The following is a 23,526-nucleotide window of genomic DNA, read 5'->3' on the forward strand; positions in this document are numbered from 1 at the left end:
CATGGGGCGGACAGAAGATGGTAACAGCTTTGGGTTTCGAGTGACCTGGACTGGATTCAACTCACTGACCTTGAGGTGAAAGGCGCTGTATTCCATTACTAATCCCTTGAGCTATCCAGCCCCCTGAAAATGATTCTTTGGTTTTATTATTGCAAAGGCCATTTATAAAATCATGAACTGGATTTAGGAAAGCAACCATGAAATAGCATGGGACAAGTGATTGAAATTCCTTCAATGTATTATGGGCTGAAGTCTCCCGACAGTAGGATTGGGGGAAAAGGTATACAAGCCACCTCCGTTCTTATTTCGGTAGTGTGACCGGCTCACTTAAACGTGGCAACTTTAGATCCACTGACCGTGCCTCAGGGAACTAAATCCTAAGTAAAGAAAATGGAAAAGCAAACTATGAAATAGCCAATAATCTTTATTTTGCACTTCCCCACCCCCCCATCCCTCTCCAAAAAGCACTAATGGGTATATCTGTGCATGTGAAAATACTGTATAAAGTATTTAGGATGATCTCAAAGAATTAAACAAAACAAAACAAAAAACACATAGCTCAACATAGATGCTTCGTTTCTTTGTAGGGACAGAAACATTTTGGCTTCTAGAACAAGGAGGGCAGTGAAATACTGCACCCTGAAAAGGTCGGCTCCGTTTCCACTGATTTGCAATTTAACATTCATGGCAGAAAACCTCATTTCTCTAACCACATAATAAGTTTTAAAATATGACTAATTCATACACTAATATCAATTTACTTGGCATTAAAAAAATTCACAATTTCTATTAATATATTTGTATTAGGTTCAAAGCCCATATTCTAGCATTCAAGATATCCATTACACTGGCCCAAATTGGGATTATTTCAAAATCAAGTAAAAGTCCATATTTATTCCAAAGTTGCTAAAATATGCTAATAAAGTTAAATTTGATGTTTTACATTAAAAATAAAATATTTGGTTTATCTCTCAGACATCTATAACATATAATAAATAGTGGGCAGTATAGTAATATAATAAAGTTTTGTGATACCCTGAAATTTGATGAGTTTTCTTTAAAAAAAAATTCATAATATACTTCATTTCAGCCTTAAACCACAATCTCAATGAACAGATTTGCAGAAATAAAACAATATAAACACAAAATGCTACAGTATATATGTTTTTTTGTTTTTTGTTTCTGTTTTTGTTTTTTTGTTTTTTTTTTTAACTTTTGGGGAATCTACATGTCCATTTAGTAAAAGTTAAGTCAAAGAAACTTAAGAGATAACAAAACAATTTCAAATCATCAAGTACAGACTTAAATTGCCTTGTTGTCCTTCCGACGGCGAGGCCCCTCTCCCCCACGGCATCCGGGGCCCAGCGCGGGCTCAGCTCTAGGTAGGTTACTTGGAACTATGGCTCTGCTTCTAGCCTTCTTCGCGTATGTACAGCAGTTAATTACAGATGTGGCTGAAATCACCGTGGATTTCAGAGAAAGCCAGAATTAAACACGATAAAAATTTAAAAAATAACTACTTCATAAATATTTATTATTTACATGAGGGGAGATCTTCTAGTCGGGGACGGGGGGTTTTATACAAGTTGATGACATGTGGAAGCCGTGGGAGGAGCGCCACGGTCAGGTGCCACGGACGTAGAAACCACGTGCGAGTCAACAAAAATAATCTGCGCCAAAGCAAACAGGACATGATAGAAACCTTTTTCTTAAAAAATAGAAGGTATTTCACAAAAGCCTGAACATTTTACATGTTAGTACTAAAAACGGGGGTGGGGGTGGGGAAGCTTCATATATTTTCATCACAAAAATATTTACCGGTCCTCCCAGTGGAGTTGCTTTTCTGTCATTGTGATTATCTTACTAGAGAGGGGGACGGGCTGCAGACTGTACAGACTAGCGGCGTCCGGGAGTGACAGTCGAGGCGGCTGACACATTGTCTTCTCAGCTAACACCTTAACGAAAAGGCCCTGGAGAGAATAAAGAAAATCAGAAGGGAAGATGACGGTCTGTTTATTGATAATACTTGTCACTGGTCATAGAAAAGCGGGGGCGTGGCGGTCCTGAGCCACGGCTCTCCTGGAGTCCATCTGCTGTCACAGGGCCAGGGCCGCCCAGGCCGGTCTGTCGCGGGGCCCGGTCCAGGGTGGACGGGGTGTTCGCGTCCTCGGGCTTCCGAGACCCGCTCCCTGCGGGAATGTGGGGCGCAGGCAGGATGCCGGACCGGCCCCAACTCCCCTCCGAGGCGGTGCCGCTCGTCCCCGCCGCGGGACACGTCAGTGTGCCCGGTGCTTTCTCTTTTTGTGCTTCTTATCCTTCTTCTTGTTGGCACACTTGGGGCAGAACCACTGCATTTCCTCCGGCGGCGCAGCCATTATTCCGACACAGGGCCTACGCGGGGGCAGGGGGAGAAAAGATTTTGGATCAAGCGGCTTTAGGTATATATTCTTTCCCTATGTGTGCCAGTAATTTTAATTAAGTAATTTCTAGGCCCGTGGCCCATTTAGTGGCGTCTGGGCTGGGGAGCTCCAGTGCAGGCAGCGCTGCTGCTGGGCGCGTGGGTTACCGGGTTGCAGGGGGCCCTTTTGGAGGCCCTGCTAGGGGTCTAGCGGTCACTTGTCCTTTCAGCCAAAACGGGCTAGTTCTTCCGAGCAGTGGCCTGGTTTTTGTCTTAGAGGTGTCCTATATCGTGCAACTGAATAGATTTCAATCTTTTTATATCTGATGTTTAAAGTATAACCCGAGGAGATTATCTGCGTAAACTCTGGCAGGGATTCTTCAGTGTGGGGCGCAGTGGGGCGAGGCATGAAGAGCAGACCAGTCATCTCGTCCCGCACCTCACCAAGCGTCCACCAAGGGGTTCCCTCCATGCTACTGTTCAGTGTTGCAGCATAGAAAATTACTGGGAAAAAAGGAAAGGGAAGCCCTACAGTTTGGGCTACACAAAATATTTAGAATTTAGGCTGAAGAACAATAGTCCAAAGGTTCTTGGTTTTAGCCTTAATATTAATCCCATGTTAATCTTATCGTGATCCTGCTCCCTGCACTGCTCTAGGACAGCAGTGGAACTGCGAGCATGACCAGGACGGACAGCGGTCACCGCTGTGCCCCGAAGGGCCCCCCCCCCCCCCCCGCACTCCGCCGGCCCCGCCCACAGTGCTCACCAGTGATACCAGTCGTCACAGTCGTCACAGCCGATCATGGGGCTGCCATCGTCCGGCTTGTTGCATCCGGGGCAGATCCAGATCTGATTCCCCCACTCATCTCGGATCTGAGGTTTTTAGATGGGGGAGCAGGCAGCGGGGGTGGGGAGGAGGAGGCAAAAACAGAGATGCAATGGGCAAGAAAGAACCAAAAAGAGGACAGGATAAGAATGATTACTTTATCACTTTATCCCATGAACCTCATAAACCAGTTAAACTAAAAAGAGAGTCAGCGGTTTTAACAATTTACTGAAGTCACGATCGCCATCATCACTACCCTAGGACCCCGTGAAAAAGAGAGTCACTAAGTACTCAGAAGATATTTCTGGTGACTCTTTCAAACTCTCTTTTGTAAGTCATAAAAACACAGCATTTTAGAACCAGTTCTATGAACTATATGACCTGCAGCCACTTTGATCTGAAAACCACTGTAAGCGCGTAGGTCGGCACCGACTCGGGCCGTCACGGCAGTGGCAGCTGGTGTGTCGGCAGCCACGGAGCGCGGCCACAGGCAGCCTCCACGGTCACATCCACAGGCATGGCATTAATGTATGCGGCCCAGTGTGCGCGTATCACCTTATTACTTATTAGCCAAGCCCTTCTCCTGAACTGGCTGATAAAATCAAGGATATGAAAGAGCTGTTACTAAGTAACTTTCCATTCCCTTTATGACATTTTCAACTAAAGCACAATCAACTAAAGGGCAAATAAAATAAGGGGCGCGGATAACCAACGAGCTACCCGTTTTCACATCATTTGTTATGGACGTGCTGTGCTCTAGGGTTTGCTTTCCTTAACTCAGCAGCTCCCAGCGAGAAGCATCCCGGATTAGGTCGCTTCCTCAAATCCCACATTAATAAAGCCAATTTGGAAGAAACGAATCTTCCAAAAACAGCAAGAACTATGAGCTGATTTTCAAAGTTTCTACAGTAACAAGGCAAAGAATCTCATTCAGTTTATTTGGCAAGGAACAGTCGGTTTATATGCTTTCAAACACGACACTGAGTAGATGCTCAGAAAAGAACCACTGTGTGTGTGAGGGCGCACTGCGGACACAGACGCTTCATATATGAAAGCCTCCGGAAGAAACCGGGGCTGCTACGGCTCTGATTTAGCCTCCTCTATGTACAAGGGTAGAGGACCACCAGTTCCCAGGTGCCAGCCGTCCAGGTATAGGACGGGTCCAGCGTCCTGGGCCCTGGAGTGGCCATGCATGGCCAGCTGGGCTGCTGGGTGACCTCTCTTGAAACGAGAAGGCCGTGACTCTGTTGCTACACAAACTGGCCCAGCATCCTTAATAACTAACATCCAGCCAGTGTACTGAATTCTCTCCAACATCTTACTTTGTTTACTCATCGTGGAACAACCCTCGGACAGGGGACGAATGGGGAGACTGGAGCTCGGGGAACATAAGTGACAGCAGCAAAGTCCCACTATTAGGCAGTGACATTTTTGCTTGATAGCCCATGTTGTCCCCAAATCACACATTTTGGTCTCTGTCTACAAGTTTTCCATCCATGCTGCCTATGCCAATTAGATCCATCTCCAGGGAGTTAGCCCCCAAATCCACTGGAGAATCAGAAATTTTAGGTAGAACACATTGTATTGATCAGCTAGTCTAACATGAACCCCCTCATTACTGATGAAGCAATGGAGGGGGAAGAGGTAAAATATAAACTCTTTCCTGATCAACCAACCCGTCTCGCAGTGATGTGACCTCAATTTTAACACCTAGAACAACTGGTCCTTGAATGGGCCAATTTGATGATTACACCTTATTTTTTTTTTTTTTTTTTTGAGGGAGAGAGTGCGCATGAGCAGAGAGGGACAGAGGGAGAGAGAATCTTAAGCAGTCTCCACATCCAGTGCAGAGCCCGAAGCGGGGCACGATCTCACGACCCCGAGACCACGACCTGAGCTGAAATCAAAGTCAGATCTTAACTGACTAAGTCACCCAGGTGCCCCAATGATCACAGTTTTTATCGTATCTTCTAATTTTGTCTTGAATTGCCAATTTAATATTTTTCTGTTAATGTTTCATGTCTTTATATCCTCTCTCAATACTTTGGAGATTTTCTTCTTATCCTTTCTATCATCATAGTGCCTCAAATGTATAAGGATTTATTGACACTTCCTTCTAAAATGCCTTAAAGAGATATAATATTTACTGGATTTATAACCACCACCCTGAGTCCTACCTTCCAATCCTATCTATTCAGACAGGCCTGTGCCACCCGGAAGCTGACCACAGTTTACACATGTGGTGGTCCCAACAGTATTGCACACAGAGTGCCTCTATGTGCCGAAAATCTCTCCATTGTGTGTCTGTCACTCCACAGTGCCGAAGGGACCTATTTATAAAAACGTGTCATTACTAGATTGACTTCAGGGTTTGACTAAGCCCTGATACTGCTCAGTATGGGGAAAACACCTGAAAACACTCCCGTGACAAGAGCGTGAATTCATTCAACAGGCCGAGCTTGACCACCTGCAGATGCGCTTCTGCACTCAAGCTCGTTTCCATGCCATGCGAGCGCTGGTATATTCCAAGCCTTTGCCAATCAAATACCGTAATTAGCGATGTTACCCAGAAACAGCATCTGGGCCATAACATCTGTGCTCATGATGTAACTTACACTCTGAAGTGAATAATTTAATTGCTTGATCAAGAAATTCAATGTGGGGGGCGCCTGGGTGGCTCAGTGGTTTGGGCTGCTGCCTTTGGCTCGGGTCATGATCTCAGGGTCCTGGGATCGAGCCCTGCATCGGGCTCCCTGCTCCGCAGGAAGCCTGCTTCCCTCTCTCTCTCTCTCTGCCTGCCTCTCTGCCTACTTGTGATCTCCGTCTTTCAAATAAATAAATAAAATTTAAAAAAAAAAAAAAAAAGAAATTCAATGTGGGATTTAAATATCACCATTCATTCCTATATTTCTGCACTGACGTTGTTGCATATATGTATAAAACAATGTAAACTAAAGAAAAACAATGCTTTGACATTATTTATGGAGACTAAATCTGCAAACACCTTATATAATACTCTATGGCCCCAAGCTTGAAAATGCAGGGGAAAGTATCTTTTTGGTCATAAAGAATCTCCTCCGGAATCCCGTAATGACATATGACACGGCTTCTTAGCTGAGAACATGCTCATGGTGGAAGAGTGAGCTCCTAGGGGTTCTCAATTGCTCCAGAAAGAAAAGGCAGCGTACCACGTAAGTGCTGACGGTCTCCGTGACCACGCTTCGGACCGGCGCTTTGGATGTTCCAGCTCCCGAGACGGCTGGGGACGGGGCTGGCATCAGAGCGGGGGCCACGGCGGACTGCGTGAGGAGCGGTGAAGGCACCGGCGCGGGGACGACATGCATGGGGACAGGGGCGGGGGCTGCGGCGGGTGGCGGGGTCTTGGGTCGACTCAGCGAAGGGGCCGGCTTAGCTTCAGGGGCTGGGACCACTTTGCTGATGACGCTGTTGACGAGAGAGAGAGAGAAGGAGAAATCACAATGGGCTAGTGGAACCAAACCAGGCGTTTAGAACATTATCACAAGTAACTTTCTTCTTTGAGGAGCAAAAACATTCTTCCGCATGAGTGTCCGTGGACAGCCATTGAGCTGGGGTGCAAGGGGCCCCCCATGCCCCTCTCAGCTTGGTCAGAGTCAGGTTTGCAGCGAAGGGTTCGTAGCAGGAGTGAGGGGCGCGACCCTGGGAGGGCTCCCTTCCTGCCCTTTCTGGCTGGCAGGTCTCTGTGTATCCCCAGATACTAGACTTGCGTGGTTGCGGACTCAGCACAAACCTAGATCTACCACAGGCTAGCCCCGTGAGCCCGGGGGAAGTCATTTCAAAATACTGTGCCTGAGCATCTGTACCACGGTGGGTACCATCCTGGGCACTTGGCATATATCCCCTCAACCAGTCCTCCCAACAACTTCGAAGACGTTACCGCGATCCTGTTTCACAGACAAGGGAACAGGATTAGAGAAAGGAATGGGGGTACGTGGGTAGCAGCCTTTGAATCAAAGTCTGTTCGATTCCAAATTCTTTCTTCATTTTTTAAAAAAGATCCCTTATTTGAAAGAAGAAAAGTTACATATTAATTTCAAGCAGAGAGATGACAGCATCACAGAGAGCTTAGAAAAGAGAGATACACAGACGTGTGCCTTCGCCACCGTGGCTTCTGATATCCCTTCCTGCCCTGCAAGGAACCAATGTCCTCAAGCCGGCAAGGATGCTTTTTTGTAGATACCCACAAACAAAATGTACTGTACCACTGTTTTTTGTTTTCCAACTATATAAATAGAATATTGTACTATATTTATTCTTTGCAATTAGCTTTTCCTAGTTTTTTTTTTTAATTGAGATACAGTTGACATATAACCTTGTGTAAGTTTGAGGTGTGCACTGTGCTAGTTTGATACATTTGATACAAATTGCGGTGATTATAGTATTGTAATAATGTGATTCTTATAGAAGGTTCAGCAAATGCCTTTATCAGGTCACCTCATTACTTCTTTTCTGTATTGTGAACACTTAAGATCTAGCTTCTTTGCAACTTGGAAGTTTATAATGCAGGAGTGTTGACTATAATCTCTATGTTCTGCATTAGAGCTCCGGAATTTACTTATTTACCTACCAGCGGCCCACTTAGTTTTTATGTGTCTTGATTTATCCCTGTTGAAGCATACAGATCTGTATCATTAACCTTTATTGTTATACAGTATTCGTGGTATGAATAAGTCAAAAGCTTTGTGCCCACTGCCCTGCTGAGGGTAAAGCAGACTATCTTATAAAGGTAACATCCTGACTGGAAACGTGTTCAAGAATTTCCCCACGCCTTACAGTCCCACGAATTAAGCTGCTGGGTCCCAGGACGTGCACACTCTCATCTTTACCAGGAATCCCAAGCTGGTCCCCTATACGGACTGACCAACCAACCTCCTCTTTCTACTATCCCACACTCAACTTTCCAAGCCCTGCTTTGCTGATCAACAAAGTACAATACAGACAACTGCCTCTGAGGGTTAGAGTGAGAGCCTGGACAGAGAGAAACATGCCCCCAACCATCCAATGTGAAGTGTGAACAGCAGCACTGTGCTGACGGCGGTCGCTCAGGACGATCGCTGCCGTCACCACTGCCAGCCTGTACGCTTCTATCTTCTCAAAGTCTCTGTTTGGAAAGCACCTCCACTAAAAAGCATTGATTCTTCACTACTCTTATTAGGTTTTTTTTAAATGGATGACTAGATATTTTAGACTGATGTCAATTTTATTTTATTATTATTTTTAAGATCTTATTTATTTGAGAGAGAGAGCGCGCGCGCAAGCGGGGGGAGCAGCAGGTAGAGGGAGAGGGAGACGCAGACTCCTGCTGAGCAGGGAGCCTGATGCGGGGCCTGATCCTAGGACCCTGAGATCATGACCTGAGCCAAAGGGAGATGGTTGACCGACTGAGCCACCCAGGCACCCCTCATTAGAAGTTTATAAAACATTAAATTATTTTAAAAATTCTATGATGTAAGCAAATAATTAATGCCCATCTAATTGCTTTCCATTTGTCTCATGCAAGTGTGACCGCCCTCTTAACTTGAATGCAGACAAAGACCGAGAACATTTAAGAGAGGCTGTTTGTGCAGAAGACACTCAGTATTGCTTGGTACAACCAACAGTGAGTAGTTACTGAACACTTACTAAGTACCCAACTGTTCTCAGCACTGGAGAGCCAATGCGTGACAGGCACCGTGCGCAACACTTACTTGCCTTACTCACTCGATCCTCACAACAACCAAATGCGGTTAAAAACTGACTGTTGGGGCACCTGGGTGGCCCAGCAGGTTAAGCCTCTGCTTTTGGCTCAGGTCATGATCTCAGGGTCCTGGGATTGAGCCTGACATTGGGCTCTGCTCAGCAGGGAGCCTGCTTCTCCCTCTCCCTCTGCCTGCCTGTCTGCCTACTTGTGCTCTCTCTCTCTCTCTCTCTCTGTCAAATAAATAAATAAAATCTTTAAAACAACAACAACAACAACAACAAAAACTCTGACTGTTGTCCTTTCATGAACCAAGGCCCACAGAGATTACGAAGCCTGTACAAATTCATAGACTACTGTGAGGCGGAGCCACGATTTAAACCCCGGCAGTCTGATTTCAGAACCTGTGATCCTAACAACATACTATGCTTTCTCTCTCACTGCTTACTGAGTGCGTTTTGCCTTACACATAAGGTGGGAGTTCAAAGACCTCACTCTGGGCATATTTATATCCACAGAGCAAGCACTCCTTATTTTTATGGCTAGACTAAAATGTTACACACTATTTTTGGAGGCAATTTCCCATAATGGTTTGAAATACAGGTGCTGGAACCAAAACTAAAGGCAAAGTAAGAACCCAGAGAGGTAAGCAGAACACAGATGTTTCTCCCCGAGGGCGTGTGTGCATACTGCAATTCTGATCTTTGGTTTTGATAAAGAGGACAGGTTTCAAAGCCCAGGACTGCCAAAGTGGAAAGTCTAACAGAACTCCCATCTCACATTAAAAACTCCCAGCGGGCTACAATGATTAAGTAAGAATGAATCAGAGCCTTGTGAATTCTTAGCTCTGCTGGTCTGGGACACTAGATTTAAAGTGGACATGCAATGTGCCTTGGTACCCAGCACTAAACACTGAGAGGAAGTAACTTAAAATCTAGGCCTTATATTATTATTATTTTTAAAGATTTTATTTATTTATTTGACAGAGAGAGAGCGAGAGAGAGCACAAGTAGGGGGAGCAGCAGACGGAGGGAGAGGGGGAAGCAGGCTCCTTGCCGAGTAGGGAGCGTGATGAGGGCCTTGGTCCCAGTACGCTGGGATCATGACCTGAGCTGAAGGCAGCAGTTTAACCAACTGCGTCACCCAGGTACCCCTAGGCTTTATATTATTGATGCAGACAGTTACTAAGAAAAAAAAAAGGAGCACATAATCAAAGGAAACCAAACATAAGAGATAGCATCAGGGACAACTAGAAGATAACAGACAGAATAAAGGGACCCAAAAAGACTACAGAGACTAGAATTATCAACCATACAGCAACTCTGCCTACAGCATTAAAAAAAAATAAAAGGTGAAGCATGACATTACGTGCAGGTAATAGAAAGTTATAAAGAGTGATCTAGCAGATTTGAAAAGAAATGAACTGACCTAGAAATGAAAAATATAGTAACAAATTTACTCTCAGCGGAATGAGAGAACTAAAAACTCAATAAGCAGACGGAAGAAATGATCTAGAATATAAGTTGGAGGGGCAAGGAGAGAATACAATCAATTATGACATGTTTAATAATTAGTACACGTTTAATCGTAATTCTAGAGAAAGAACAGGGCAGATGCAAAATTGTAACAAGAGTATCTGAGGATTTTTATGGACCTGATGGTAGATAGATACCAATCCACAGACTTAAGCAGGCCAACAAGTCCCAGGCAAGATTAAGAAAGAGAGATCTGCACCTAGACACATCAGAGTGAAACTACAAAACATCATTAAGAGTAAAGTCTGATAAGCAGTGAGAATGGAAAAAGAACATTACTTTCAAAGAAACAGATGGCGGCTGACTTCTCCGCAGCAACAATGAAACTGGAAGACCGTGGAATAACATCTTCAATGTGCTGAGGAAAAAATGAATTTGTCTTTGAAAACATCTCTCACGGGGTGCCTGGGTGGCTCAGTGGGTTAAAGCCTCTGCCTTCGGCTCAGGTCATGATCCCAGGGTCCTGGGATTGAGGCCCACATCAGGCTCTCTGCTCAGCAGGGAGCCTGCTTCCTCCTCTCTCTCTCTCTGCCTGCTTCTCTGCCTACTTGTGATCTCTGTCTGTCAAATAAATACATAAAATCTTAAAAAAAAAATCTCAGGAATAAGATGAAATAAAGACATTTTCAGGCAAGCAAAATCTAAGGACTTGACAACAGTGGGTCTTTACTAAAGGAAATTCTAAACTAGCGATTCTCCAATGTTTTGGTCTTAGGGACCGCTTTACATTCTTAAAAATGACTGAAAACCTCAAAGAACTTGTACTTATGTGCACTGTATCTGTCAATATTTGCCATATTAAAAATCAAAACTGAGAATTTTTTAAAAATTAGTGATTCATTCATTTATTTAAGATTTTATTTTTTATTTGACAGACAGAGATCACAAGTAGGCAGAGAGGCAAGCAGTAAGAGAGGGGGAAGCAGGCTCCCCGCCGAGCAGAGAGCCCGATGTGGGGCTCGATCCCAGGACCCTGGGATCATGACCTGAGCCAAAGGCAGAGGCTTAACCCACTGAGCCACCCAGGCACCCCTTAGTAATTCATTTAAAAGAAAGAATAACAAACCCATTACATGTTAACAGAACATCTTTTACAAAAACAATTTGGGAGAAGACTAACACTAGGCTTTATACTTTTGCAAATCTCCTGAATGTATGCATACGTAACTTCAGAGGGGAGGAGTGTGTTAATGGCCTTTACAGATAATTGTGTAAATTCTTCAATACCGCACCAAAAAGCAGTGAGTGATAGTTTCTTAAGTTAGTTGCTATGTACACTCTGAAACTGTATCGCTAATAAGCTTTCCACATTGTGTTACATTAAAATTCACTGAACAGCTAGTGCTCTGAATAGTTCTTTTAGCCACACAGGGTTTTATAACATCATGCACTGGTTTGTAATACTGGTTAACGGACTTATGCAGATCTTCCAAATATTTACACATTTCATTGCACAATATTAAAATCTCACACTTGGTGTTACCATCACCTCATCAAAAATGTCCTGGAGTACCGAGGAGCTGTCAACTTGGAATATGTTTTCCAAGACTCTAATTTTTACTTAAAAGTTGCCATTTTGCCCCGGCCTGCCTGCCCGCCATGGCCAACAAGGAAGCAGCCTTTGATGATGCAGTAGAAGAACGTGTGATCAACAAAGAGTACAAAATAGGGAAAAAGAACACCCCTTTTCTTTACAATTTGGTGATGACCCATGCCGTTGGAGTGGCCTAGCCTAACTGCGCAGTGGCTTCCAGATGTAACCAGACCAGAAGGGAAAGACTTCAGCATTCATCGACTTGTCCTGGGAACACACACGTCTGATGAACAGAACCATCTTGTGATAGCCAGTGTGCAGCTCCCTAACGATGATGCTCAGTTTGATGCTTCACACTACGACAGTGAGAAAGGAGAATTTGGAGGTTTTGGCTCAGTTAGTGGAAAAATTGAAATAGAAATCAAGATCAACCATGAAGGAGAAGTAAACCAGGCACGTTATATGCCCCAGAATCCTTGCATCATTGTGACAAAGACTCCATCCAGTGATGTTCTTATTTTTGACTATACAAAACATCCTTTTCCAAACCAGACCTTCTGGAGAGTGCAATCGATTCAGACTTGCGTCTCCGTGGACATCAGAAGGAAGGCTATGGACTTTCTTGGAACCCAAATCTCAGTGGGCACTTACTTAGTGCTTCAGGGGACCACACCATCTGCCTCTGGGACATCAGTGCTGTTCCAAAGGAGAAAAGCTGTGGATGCGAAGACCATCTTTACAGGGTATACAGCAGTAGTAGAAGATGCTCGCTGGCATCTGCTCCATGAGTCTCTGATTGGGTCAGCTGCTGATGATCAGAAACTTATGATCTGGGATACTCGTTCAAACAACACTTCCAAACCAAGTCACTCAGTTGATGCTCACACTGCTGACATGAACTGCCTATCTTTCAGTCCTTACAGTGAGTTCATTCTGGCCACAGGATCAGCCGACAAGACTGCTGCCTTGTGGGATCTGAGAAATCTGAAACTGAAGTTGCATTCCTTTGAATCACATAAGGATGAAATATTCCAGGTTCAGTGGTCGCCTCACAATGAGACCATTTTGGCTTCCAGTGGTACTGATCACAGACTGAATGTTTGGGATTTAAGTAAATTGGAGAGGAACAGTCCCCAGAGATGCAGAAGATGGGCCACCAGAACTGTTGTTTATTCATGGTGGTCACACTGCCGAGATCTCTGATTTCTCCTGGAATCCCAATGAACCTTGGGTGATTTGTTCTGTATCGGAAGACAATACCATGCCAAGTGTGGCGAATGAACATTTACAATGATGAAAATCCTGAAGGAAGCGTGGATCCAGAAGGACAAGGGTCCTAGATATGTCTGCACTTCCTGTGCTTTTAGACTCCCCTTTCTTTCCCTCTCAACCCCGAGATTGATTTAACACTGGTTTTGAGACACAGACTTTGTTTGGCTATTCCTCTATGATAGGTACCGTCAACGATGTTACTAGCCCAAACAGAGGGTGTTTTCTAAATATTAACTGGGGGACTTGATTCAGTAAAGCCACAGACTTATTTAAATATTCTTCAGGAATTTTCTAGTAACCAAGGTCTAAAGTAGCCACAGAAAGGGGAATATTGGGTGTGGTTATTTTTCTTCTTAGGCTATCTCCCCAAGTTTTACAGACTCCTTTTAAGTAAAGGCTAAAGTGAGGAAGGACAGAGCCAAGGGAGGTAGGTGTCTGAGGCGTGAAGTATAAATACCACAAGATGTCGTTTTTATTCAGGAAATGGGGGAGATTCAAGTTTTCACACCGGATTTTCCAGGACGCACATTTCCCGATGTAGACCAGTCTCCTCTCGGTTTCTTCCGTTAAGTCAAAACTATGTGTTCCTCTTTCCCCATATATTTTTGCTTGTTAGTGTATTTCTTGAGCTGTTTTAATATTTCTTTTCTTTCTGTGAAATGGTTTTTTAAAAAAACTTGGGACCACCAAGTTGTGAAGATGTATGTTTTTACCTGACAGTCATACCACAGGTAGACTGTCCAGTTGAGTTGACAAGAGTGAATTGATAGCTTGTATTTGTTTTTAAAATTAAATTAATCCTGGATAAGAGGTTTTTTTTTTTTTTTTTTTAAAGGAGTTAGTCCTTGACCACTAGTTTGGTACCATCTCTATTTTGGGTGACCTGTTTTACCAGCAGGCCTATTACTCTCCATGACTAACTGTGTAAGTGCTTATAATGGAATAAATTGCTTTTCTATGCTAAAAAAAAAAGTTGCCATTTTATCATTTGTGACAAATATTCACAGGTATCTTCGTTGAAGCAATGGGTTTCCTTTGCTCATTTCTGAGGAAACGTTGGCCGAATATCCAAGTTGGAATAACCATCGTTCGTCATTTGCTCTTTCAAGTAACAATGGCGTCTTGAGAAAGGCTGCTGGTTGAGCTTGTGACTTAAGTAATCACATAAATGCTTTCTCTCCCTCAAGACAATGATCATAATTTAGCGTGGAGAAAGAGTGTGTTATTAGGGCTTCCTACTTCATTGCTATCCGCTCTGACATGCAAACTACCAAAAAGCTGGATATTCTGAGGGCCTGTGCATCACCCCGAGCACCTCTTTTCTAGAAGAACTTCAGGAAAAGGAAGGGGATCCCGTCAAGTCTGAGATGCAAGGAAGAGTGATAACATGCTGGTGTAGACATTGACTAAAGGAAACAATAATAATAATATATTATGGCATTATTTAAAAAACATAAAATACACGGAACCAATAATACATAAGCCAGCAGGGGATGAACAGAGCTAAAGCCCTTTAATGCACTTCTATTATCTGGAAGGAGGTCTAAAGGTATTAAATTTAAAATGCGGTAATTTCTAGATAACTATGTAAAGATTAGGAATGAGGTATATGTGTAACTTCTATACTACCAGGAAGAAAAATGGAATGTTAAAACAAAATAACCAATCTGACAGAAGGAAAGGAGAAACCTAGAATAAGACAAATAGAAAATCCAAAATAAGGGGAATTTTAAAGATCAGTGATTATATCACGTAAATGCTCTAAACAATTTACTTGTCAGCCTGGGTAAAGCAGTGAAACCGAACAGGATGCTATTTGTAAGAGGCACATGTGAAATCAGAGCAGTGGAAAGGCTGAGGGAACTGGCCAGCAAGCGAGGCACGTGGACATAGGAAACGTGACAGCACACAAAACACACTGCAAGGCAAGAACTACCAGTGGTAATGAAGGTTTCCTCATAATGATAAAAGGTCCCAACGTGCCAGGAAGATACGACAATTTAAAACTGGACTGCACCTAGAAACGTATCCTTAAAATCTATAAAGCGAAACTGACAGAACTGTAAGAAACAGACAAATCCACAAATGTAATTGGGGATTTCAGGGTATCTATCTGGAACTGACAGAGCAGGAAGTAAAAAAACTAGTAAAGGGACACCTGGGTGGCTCTGTCAGTTAAGCATCTGCTTTCGGCTCAGGTCATGATCCCAGGGTTCGGGGATCAAGTCCCACACCAGGTCCTTGCTCAGCGGGGAGCCTGCTTCTCCCTCTGCCTGCTGCTCCCCCTGCTTGTGCCCTCTCGCTCTCTGACAAGTGAATACATAAAAATCTTTAAAATCAAAACAAAAGGAAAACAGTAAAGAGGAGCCCCTGGTTGGCTCAGTTGGTTAAGCATCTGCCTTCAGCTTGGGTCATGATCCTGGGGTCTTAGGATTGAGCCCCACATGGTTCTCCCTGCTTAGTGGGGAGTCTGCTCCTCCCTCTCCCTCTGCCCCTCCCCCGGGTCCCCCCACCCCTCTGCCTCTCTCCTCTCTCACTCACTGTCTCTATCAAATGAATAAAATCTAAAAACAAAATGAAACAAAAAAACCCCAGTAACAATATATATAAGTTTTGAACAAAATAACAAAAATAACAAAACTGACCCAATCGACATTTTAAACTCTGTATTCAACAAATACAGATTCTTTATTCTTTTCAAAAACACTCCAAAAAAAAAAAAAAAAACAAACAAACCCCGAGCAAACAATTCCCATAAGGCCGAAGAGTAATTTGAATAGTCTGTGCGCACACATGCTTGTTACCCTGGCTATGCTAGGAGCTCCTCAAGGAAATGCAGGGTCTTTTTCTTTCTGTATCCCCAGCACCTAACCTGGTAACTGGCACTTGTAACCACCTCATAAATCTGAACATATTTAAATTTATTAAACAAAAGCTGGTCCTGCAGTAGTGATTTTCTAGAAATGATGCATTCAGGGAATTTTCCTAGCCAACAAAAATTACAGGAAAAAACCCTGCAGAGTCACATGCACTACGATGTGGGAAGAAAGACGGACAAAGGACAGGACAGGAAAACGTGGGGTGTCAGTAAAGCCAGAGGGAGAAAATGCAGAGAAATACCAGACAGGGTAGGAGGGCGGGGGAGACCCAGGCACCTGTGGTTGTCGGTTCCACAGAGCCGATGGGCGGGAGATGGGAGCGAACAGGAGGAAGACAGGAAGAGGCAGCAGCTTTGTGATCTGTGAGGACCAGAGGTGGAAATACACCCAGAAATCTAAGATATCAACCAGAGGAGGCGACTGGAGGGAAGGACATTTTCCATCTCCTACCTTCTCATAGGAATGATGGGTGGAGACTTACAAAAGGACATGCAGAAAATTTGTTCCTCTGATTACCACTTTGTTTCAAAGTCACTATTAGCTATTCCAGTGGAAAAATGTTTGCTGGAGGTAACAGCTGAACCTATTACCTAAACTCCTCTTTGGGTATTCATGTGATCTAACATCTAACACGTGATCATCTAACGTGATCTATGACAATGATCATATAAAACTGAGAGTTAGCTTTGTTTGAATTGTAAGATGGTGTAGTTAATTTGGAAAAAAAGATAACTCAAATTACAAGGTGTATGTTAGATCATAAATTCTGAAGGGATTATATATTTGGTAAAAGAAAACATAAAACCATTAAAATACCCTAACAGACAAGTAAACATATGTTTTTAATCTTGGGCTAGAAGAGGATTTTCTAAGTATCTCCACAAACGTAGAAAAGGAAACGCTGATTTGATTGTGTAAAAATTGTAAATATCATATGCAAAATACCATAAAATATCTTAAGCCAAGGCAAAAGACAAAACGGAGGAAAATTATTTGCAACGTACATGAAAGTTCATTTCCTATGATATAAAGAGTTCTTTCAAATCAAAACCAAAAAGACAAACATTCTCACTAAAACATGCGCAGAAGACGCAAGCAGGTGACAGTGAAAGAAACAAAAACCGCCAATAGGAAAAAAAAAAGATCTACAACCAAAGAAATGAATATGAAAACAACAATAAAATACATTTTTGGATACAGATTAAAAAGATTTCAAGATGGAGGAGTGAGAGTGATGGTTGTACGGCCCTTCTGAATGGTTACCAAAACCTTAAAAATGTACTAGTCCGGACCAGCAACTCCATGTGTAGGAAGCGATCCTGAGGAAATAATCAGACAACTATGCAAAGATACGGGTAAAGAATATTATTTATAGTATTGTTTTTCACTGCAAAAAATCCCCAATACTACAATGACTATAGTTTAAAATACTCCCAAATGGGGTGCCTGGGTGGCTCAGTGGGTTAAAGGCTATGTCTTCGGCTCAGGTCATGATCCCAGGGTCCTGGGATCGAGCCCCGCATCAGGCTCTCTGCTCAGTGGGGAGCCTGCTTCCTCCTCTCTCTGCCTGTCTCTCTACCTAGTTGTGGTCACTGTCTGTCAAATAAATAAATAAATAATAAAATACCCCCAATGGGGGATCAATTAAATAAATGAAGATAAACAAAATGGCACTGTTATCTGAAGCGGTCTCTCACACACACACACACACACACACACACACACACACACGATGTTTCCCCCCCGGAAACTTACAGAGAGTATGCATAAGAAAACCCAATTTTTCTAAGGAAAAAAAAAAGCAATTAAGAATGCATGAGTGTGTATTTAGAAAGAAGTTCAAAATAATATCCACCAAAATGCCCTGAAACTGGCTTTGCATGTGGGGCTATAGGTGGTTCTTTCTTTTTTAATTTTTGAATTTTTAAAATTTCAATTCCAGTAGAGTTAACATGCAGTGTTATATTAGTTTCAGGTGTCTGATATAGTGGTAGGTGTTTGGTTTCTTTTTTTTTTTCCTTCTTTTGGTAACTTATGTAATAAAAAATTTAAGTTAAAAACACTTGCCACAATATATACATCCAAAACGATGCTGGGGATTGTGAGTGATGGTTTGAACTGCACATTTCTGATCTGCCCACTTTTCTGTACACATGCTAGAGTTTATTTAATAACCTTTTGGGAAAACACGATGGCTTGGCTAAAGCCTTCCAGCCAAATGCTGAGAAGTCCCAGGCTAAATTCAAAAGCCGCTCAAGTGAGTGCACTAAGCAGAGTATACCATCATCAACAGAGATCAACAAGAAAAGGGTCAAGTGAGGAGAACCCCATGAAGCTATGCTATTCTGGCACACAATTAAAATCATAAATTTGTATAGCTGGGAGATATTAAGATGAGTTCACAGTCTCGGGTCTTTTCAAAGGAAGACAATGTGTGCAGTTACTTTGTGTCCCAAATATGTGTATATCTGTGTCCATCACCCACATTCGGCAGACATTTCCTGGGAGTAAGGTGGGTATATTTGTCTTTCAATTATCTGCAGTATAAAACAGTGTCTTAATATACATTCATCAGCTTTAATAAGTGTTAAGGCCTAATGTTGCCTCGAGAATTCTTAAAAATAAATACTTTGCTTTTGAATATTTTTGTGGGTTTTAGAGACCTAAGACAAGGTCAATTTCCTCTTTTCCTTCCTTCCTGCCTACCTTCCTATCATCATACCCGAAGAGTTCCAAAGCCCCTGAGATTTCTATTTGCCAGCATGGATTCGGGTTCCTCACCTGGGAACTGACCCTCAGACCAAGAAATGATGATCACATCAACGTCAGGATCAAGCACATCTCGAAGGTTTCGATCTAACTATTGTCTGGAGGTGCTTTTAAGTTGCTTTGAGCTCTACCGAACACATAATGAACATCGTCCACCTTGCTGGAGTCCAAGCCCTTCCAATTTCTTCCATTTCTCTTAGATTTCTCTCTTAACCTATATGGCCTGTGGATGGTGCCCTTGAGAATGGTTTAGTTTTAGCTGTACAGCCAGTGGGTGTAGAGACTGGCCATCATCACTTCATGGGGCAGGGCCATTCAAATTTTCTGAGTGGCAAAAGGAAAAACATTCGAGTGGGTACTCAGTGTTGATGAGACAAAACCTGTCCTAATTGTCTGTTTCCAAGAGATCAGACTGGTCACTCAAGTGACTTGTTTTTCCCGATTCCTCTGCATTTCATGAGAAAATACACAAAAGAGTCTGAAAAGTTATTTTTGATTTTAGCTGCTAGGTGACTTTTGTGGTAACCAGATACATAGCTTTAAGAACAATCCTTTCATTATCTCTTCAATTTTGCACATTCCAGGAAAAATAAACAGTATACCATGATATAATTTCTCATCGCCTATGAGATAAGTTATCATCACCTAACCTAATTAAGATCACTGTAAAAATAACTCCAGATTCCTCCGGGCCTTCACTGCCAATCTCCACTGTTCCATGCTTCTGAACAGTGTTTTGCTTCTCTCTATTTTTCTCCCTGAAGTATCACCTTTTCCTCTACTTAACTGCACGGCAGGCAGTTTCTCGAACCCCAGCGCTTTCTGTTGACTAAGCAATGTCGCTCAGAGTAACCAACACCGCCCACAGCTGTGTCCCACAATGGCTCCATGCTGCTAACGTTACATCTTGGGGAGGATTGGATCAGAGTGCCCTAACTGCTATAAACACTGGCGTTATTCATAAAAATGTGTAGAAGGAGGGATTTTCCATGGGATTTCTTTACCTGTTTCCCCACCACAAAACAGTGAAAGAAACAGAACGGGTCATGGGCTGCTTGGCCTGTAATGCAAACTCACAGCTTGACAAGTCAATAAAGAGCCAATCCTCACCTCTCCAGCCACACTGAGCCTCCAAGGTTAGAGGCAAACACAGTTTGGATAAGTCTGCCCAGGGGGGTTAATGATCCTTATTATTTAGCTATTGTGTGCAAACACTAGGAAGGCAGTAATCTGAATTATCAAAGCCCCCATAACTGGCTTCTAACCTGCATACAAAGTTCAGAAGTTCCCTTTCAGTGGTTCGCTTATTCACCCTAACAGCCTTTTTTTTTTTTTTTTTTTTTTTTCCTAACAGCCTTTTTAAATGTAACAAAATAAAGCCCAAAATAAAATAAAGGTAAAAACTGCTGTAATCACCTCCAGGAATTTAATGTAAACTTTGGGACAGGCAGGTTCTTCACTGCTTGGAAGAAAAACCACTTTGATTAAAAAAAAAAAAAAAAAAATGTTCCTTAAGCCACAACTTGCCTTTCCTCTTCAGCTCTGACATTTTAGTCAATCTCAGAAACACCGCGTACCGTCCGAAATAACATACAAGACAAAGTCCCGTGTTGCGTTTTACACTAACTCCTCACAACACACACACAGAAAGCCTGCTGAGATTTCACTTTCGTGTTACTATAAAACTGCCTATTTGGGTCACAGTGGTTTTATAAAGCATCACGGTTTTGTTTTCTTCTCTTCATTCTGAAAGTCCTAGAAATACTCTACGAAGGGCACGTGAGCCACCCAGGCGTCAGTGACCCAGGATCACGTCCCTGGAGTCCCAGGATTGAGACCCGCCTCGGGCTTTTTGCTCCTCCTCTTTCTGCCCCTCCTCCTGCTGACACTCTCTCAAATAAATAAATAAAATTGAAAGAAAGAAATAAAGAGAGGGAGAGAGAGGAAGAGAGGAAGGAAGGAAGGAAGGATGGAAGAAAGAAAGAAAGAAAAAAAGAGAGGAAGGAAGGAAGAAAGAAAGAGAAAGAAAGAAAATGAAATGCTACCTTGAAGAGTGCGAATCAGCCTCTGAGGGCCCCATGCCCCAGTCCTCCTACCCTGTGTGTGCCCTGAATGGCCGGGCTGGCGGACTTGTAGGACTAACAGGGTTCTGTGAAAACAACGGTGGGCAGCCTCCGCGCTGTGGGAGAAGACACTGAAGCTTCTGATTCGCTGTCTCTCGGATCACTTGCTCTGGGGAAGGCAGCTGCTACGCCAGGGGGACGCAGAAGCTGCCTTTGGATGAGACCCACGTGCCTGGCAATGGAAGCCTCCTGCCAACAGCCACGCACGTGAGCTCCCAGCCCCGCTCCAGCCCTGGAGAGGCCTCCACTGCTGCCCTGCGCAGCAGCCAGACGCCAGACCGGAGTCAGAACCACCCAGGCTCCTGGACCATAGGCAACTAGGAAGTAACAAACGTTTATTGCTTTAAGTTGCTAAGTTTTAGCGTCACTGGTTATGTGGAAGTAAGAAATATACCAAGTGTTTATCTCATGTAGGTATATAAGTAAATATTCAGAATTTAGGATAAGTGATGTTTTAGAGTATCAGTGCTTAAAATGCCAAATTGTAACAGCGTCAGCTCCATATTTCACATTTGATCAAAAGGAACAAATACCAAAAGACAATTATGAGAATCGGTTTTATGTTGATTCTTCAAATCGATCACTATTCCTTGTTCTTCTTGATCCTCACAGCTCAACTTTTAGCATTCATATAATTAACACAACTGTAAATGGATTTAATTCCTCAAGCTCATGGCTTGCCGCTTGAATATTTACATCATCTCATAAAACGGGTATTTTATCTTGTCATAGCCCAAGAACACATCAAGTAGGAAACATTTTATCTTTTAATTCAGGCATGACCTATTTGAAAAATGAAACAAATTGCATGAAGTAATTAGAGGAAAATATAGCCATTGTTGAATCTTCACTTCCAAAGGCGATACCCAAATGATTATACTTGTATTGTCGAATGCTCAAAATCTGTAAAATATCCTAAAAGGGTATTGATATTCAGATAAATCATAAATAATGCATATTTTTTCATTTTTGTAAAAAGATACAGTAGAACGATATTTTTTAAAAAATGGAACAAAAGTGGTCACGATTTATAGGGAAAGGAATAGGAAGGGCAGGGTGAAAGACGTGACAGCAGGGTCTCTCTGGATAGGTCTTATCAGAGCTTCAACTTTGGAATGAAGTTACTTCTTCACATGTGCAGTAGACTGAATTTATGAAATTGCTTACAAGTTGAAAATAAATGGAAACAAAGGAACCCCCAAGTATAAAACCACACAGAAAAAAAAAATAATTTCAGGTGAGTGTAGGAAGACAGCATTTTGGTTACACATCCAGAGTGGGTTTGTCTTCAGAACAAATGGAATGCCACATCTTTACCCATGCATCTGCTGATGGACATCTGGGTTCTTTCCATAGTTTGGCTATTGCGGACATTGCTGCTGTAAACGTTTGGGTGCACGTGCCCCTTTAGATCACTACATTTGTATCTTGAGGGTAAATACCCAGTAGCGCGATTGTTGGGTCATAGGGTAGCTCTACTTTCAACTTTCTGAGGAACCTCCATACTGTTTTCCAGAGTGGTTGCACCAGCTTGCGTTCCCACTGACAGTGCAGGAGATGTGTGTGTGTGTGTGTGTGTGTGTGTATACATATATATGTGTATATATACACATATATATGTATACATATATATACACACATATATACACACATATATATGTATACACACACACACACTGGAAAACTATGCAGCCACCAAAAACACACAAAATTCTGCCATTTGCAACGACGTGGATGGAACCAGAGTATCTTGCTGAGCGAAATAAGTCAATCAGAGAAAGACAATTATCATATGATCTCTCTGATATGAGGAATTTGAGAGGCAGGGCGGGGAGTTATGGGGGGCAGGGAGGGGAAAAAATGAAACAAGATGGTACCAGGAAGGAGACAAACCATAAGAGACTCAATCTCAGGAAATAAACCTAGGGTTGCTGGAGGGGAGGTGGGGGTAGGGAGAGGGTGGTTGGGTGATGGACACTGGGGAGGGTCTGTGCTATGGTGAGTGCTGTGAATTGTGTAAGACTGACGATTCACAGACCTGTACCCCTGAAGCAAATTGTATGTTAATTAAGAAAATAATTAATTAAAAAATATGGAATGAAGAAAAAAGGAATCTTTAACTTTATTCAGCAGTCTTATTAATAGGAGTAATAGTGGTATTGTTGCTTCTAGTAATAATCATTATTAAAAGGGCATTACTTTTTCATATAGTTCTTGTAGAATAAAGCAAATAAGTAATTATGTTAATGCTGTTAACAATCAAGACTTCTAATGTAAAAGAAAAGATGCGGAAATAAACTCAAAGAAATAACAGTAATGTTAAATCTTAGCTGGAAGTAACGGTATAGATTTATAATTTGCTTTCACTGTAAAGGCCTAGAAGCAAGGACATCCCCAGTAGCAATGAGTACCTCTAGCACCAGACTGTGATTCCCAAAAGCCATTCCCCATAAGAAGGAACCAGTGTTCCTTGA

At 42.7% G+C, this 23,526-nt stretch overlaps 1 protein-coding gene and 1 pseudogene across 2 annotated transcripts in view; one reads left to right on the forward strand and one right to left on the reverse strand.

The window, feature by feature from the left end:
• Nucleotides 1-404: 404 nt before the first annotated feature.
• The window catches only part of TAF3 (TATA-box binding protein associated factor 3), a 173,041-nt gene continuing 149,919 nt past the window's right edge, over nt 405-23,526 (reverse strand). The window contains exons 5-7 of the mRNA XM_082738717.1: nt 6,413-6,668; nt 3,165-3,271; nt 405-2,391 (exon numbers count right to left, since the gene is read on the reverse strand). Of these exons, the coding sequence (XP_082594843.1) occupies nt 2,277-2,391; nt 3,165-3,271; nt 6,413-6,668 (478 nt within the window). The 3' untranslated portion in view covers nt 405-2,276. The remainder of the gene's footprint in view (nt 2,392-3,164; nt 3,272-6,412; nt 6,669-23,526) is intronic.
• LOC309868650 (histone-binding protein RBBP4 pseudogene) lies at nt 11,631-18,838 on the forward strand (annotated as a pseudogene). Its single transcript has one exon. The product of its transcript is annotated as a histone-binding protein RBBP4 pseudogene (transcript).

Source organism: Mustela nivalis, assembly GCF_964662115.1.
Source record: "Mustela nivalis genome assembly, chromosome: 7".
NCBI lineage: Eukaryota > Metazoa > Chordata > Mammalia > Carnivora > Mustelidae > Mustela > Mustela nivalis.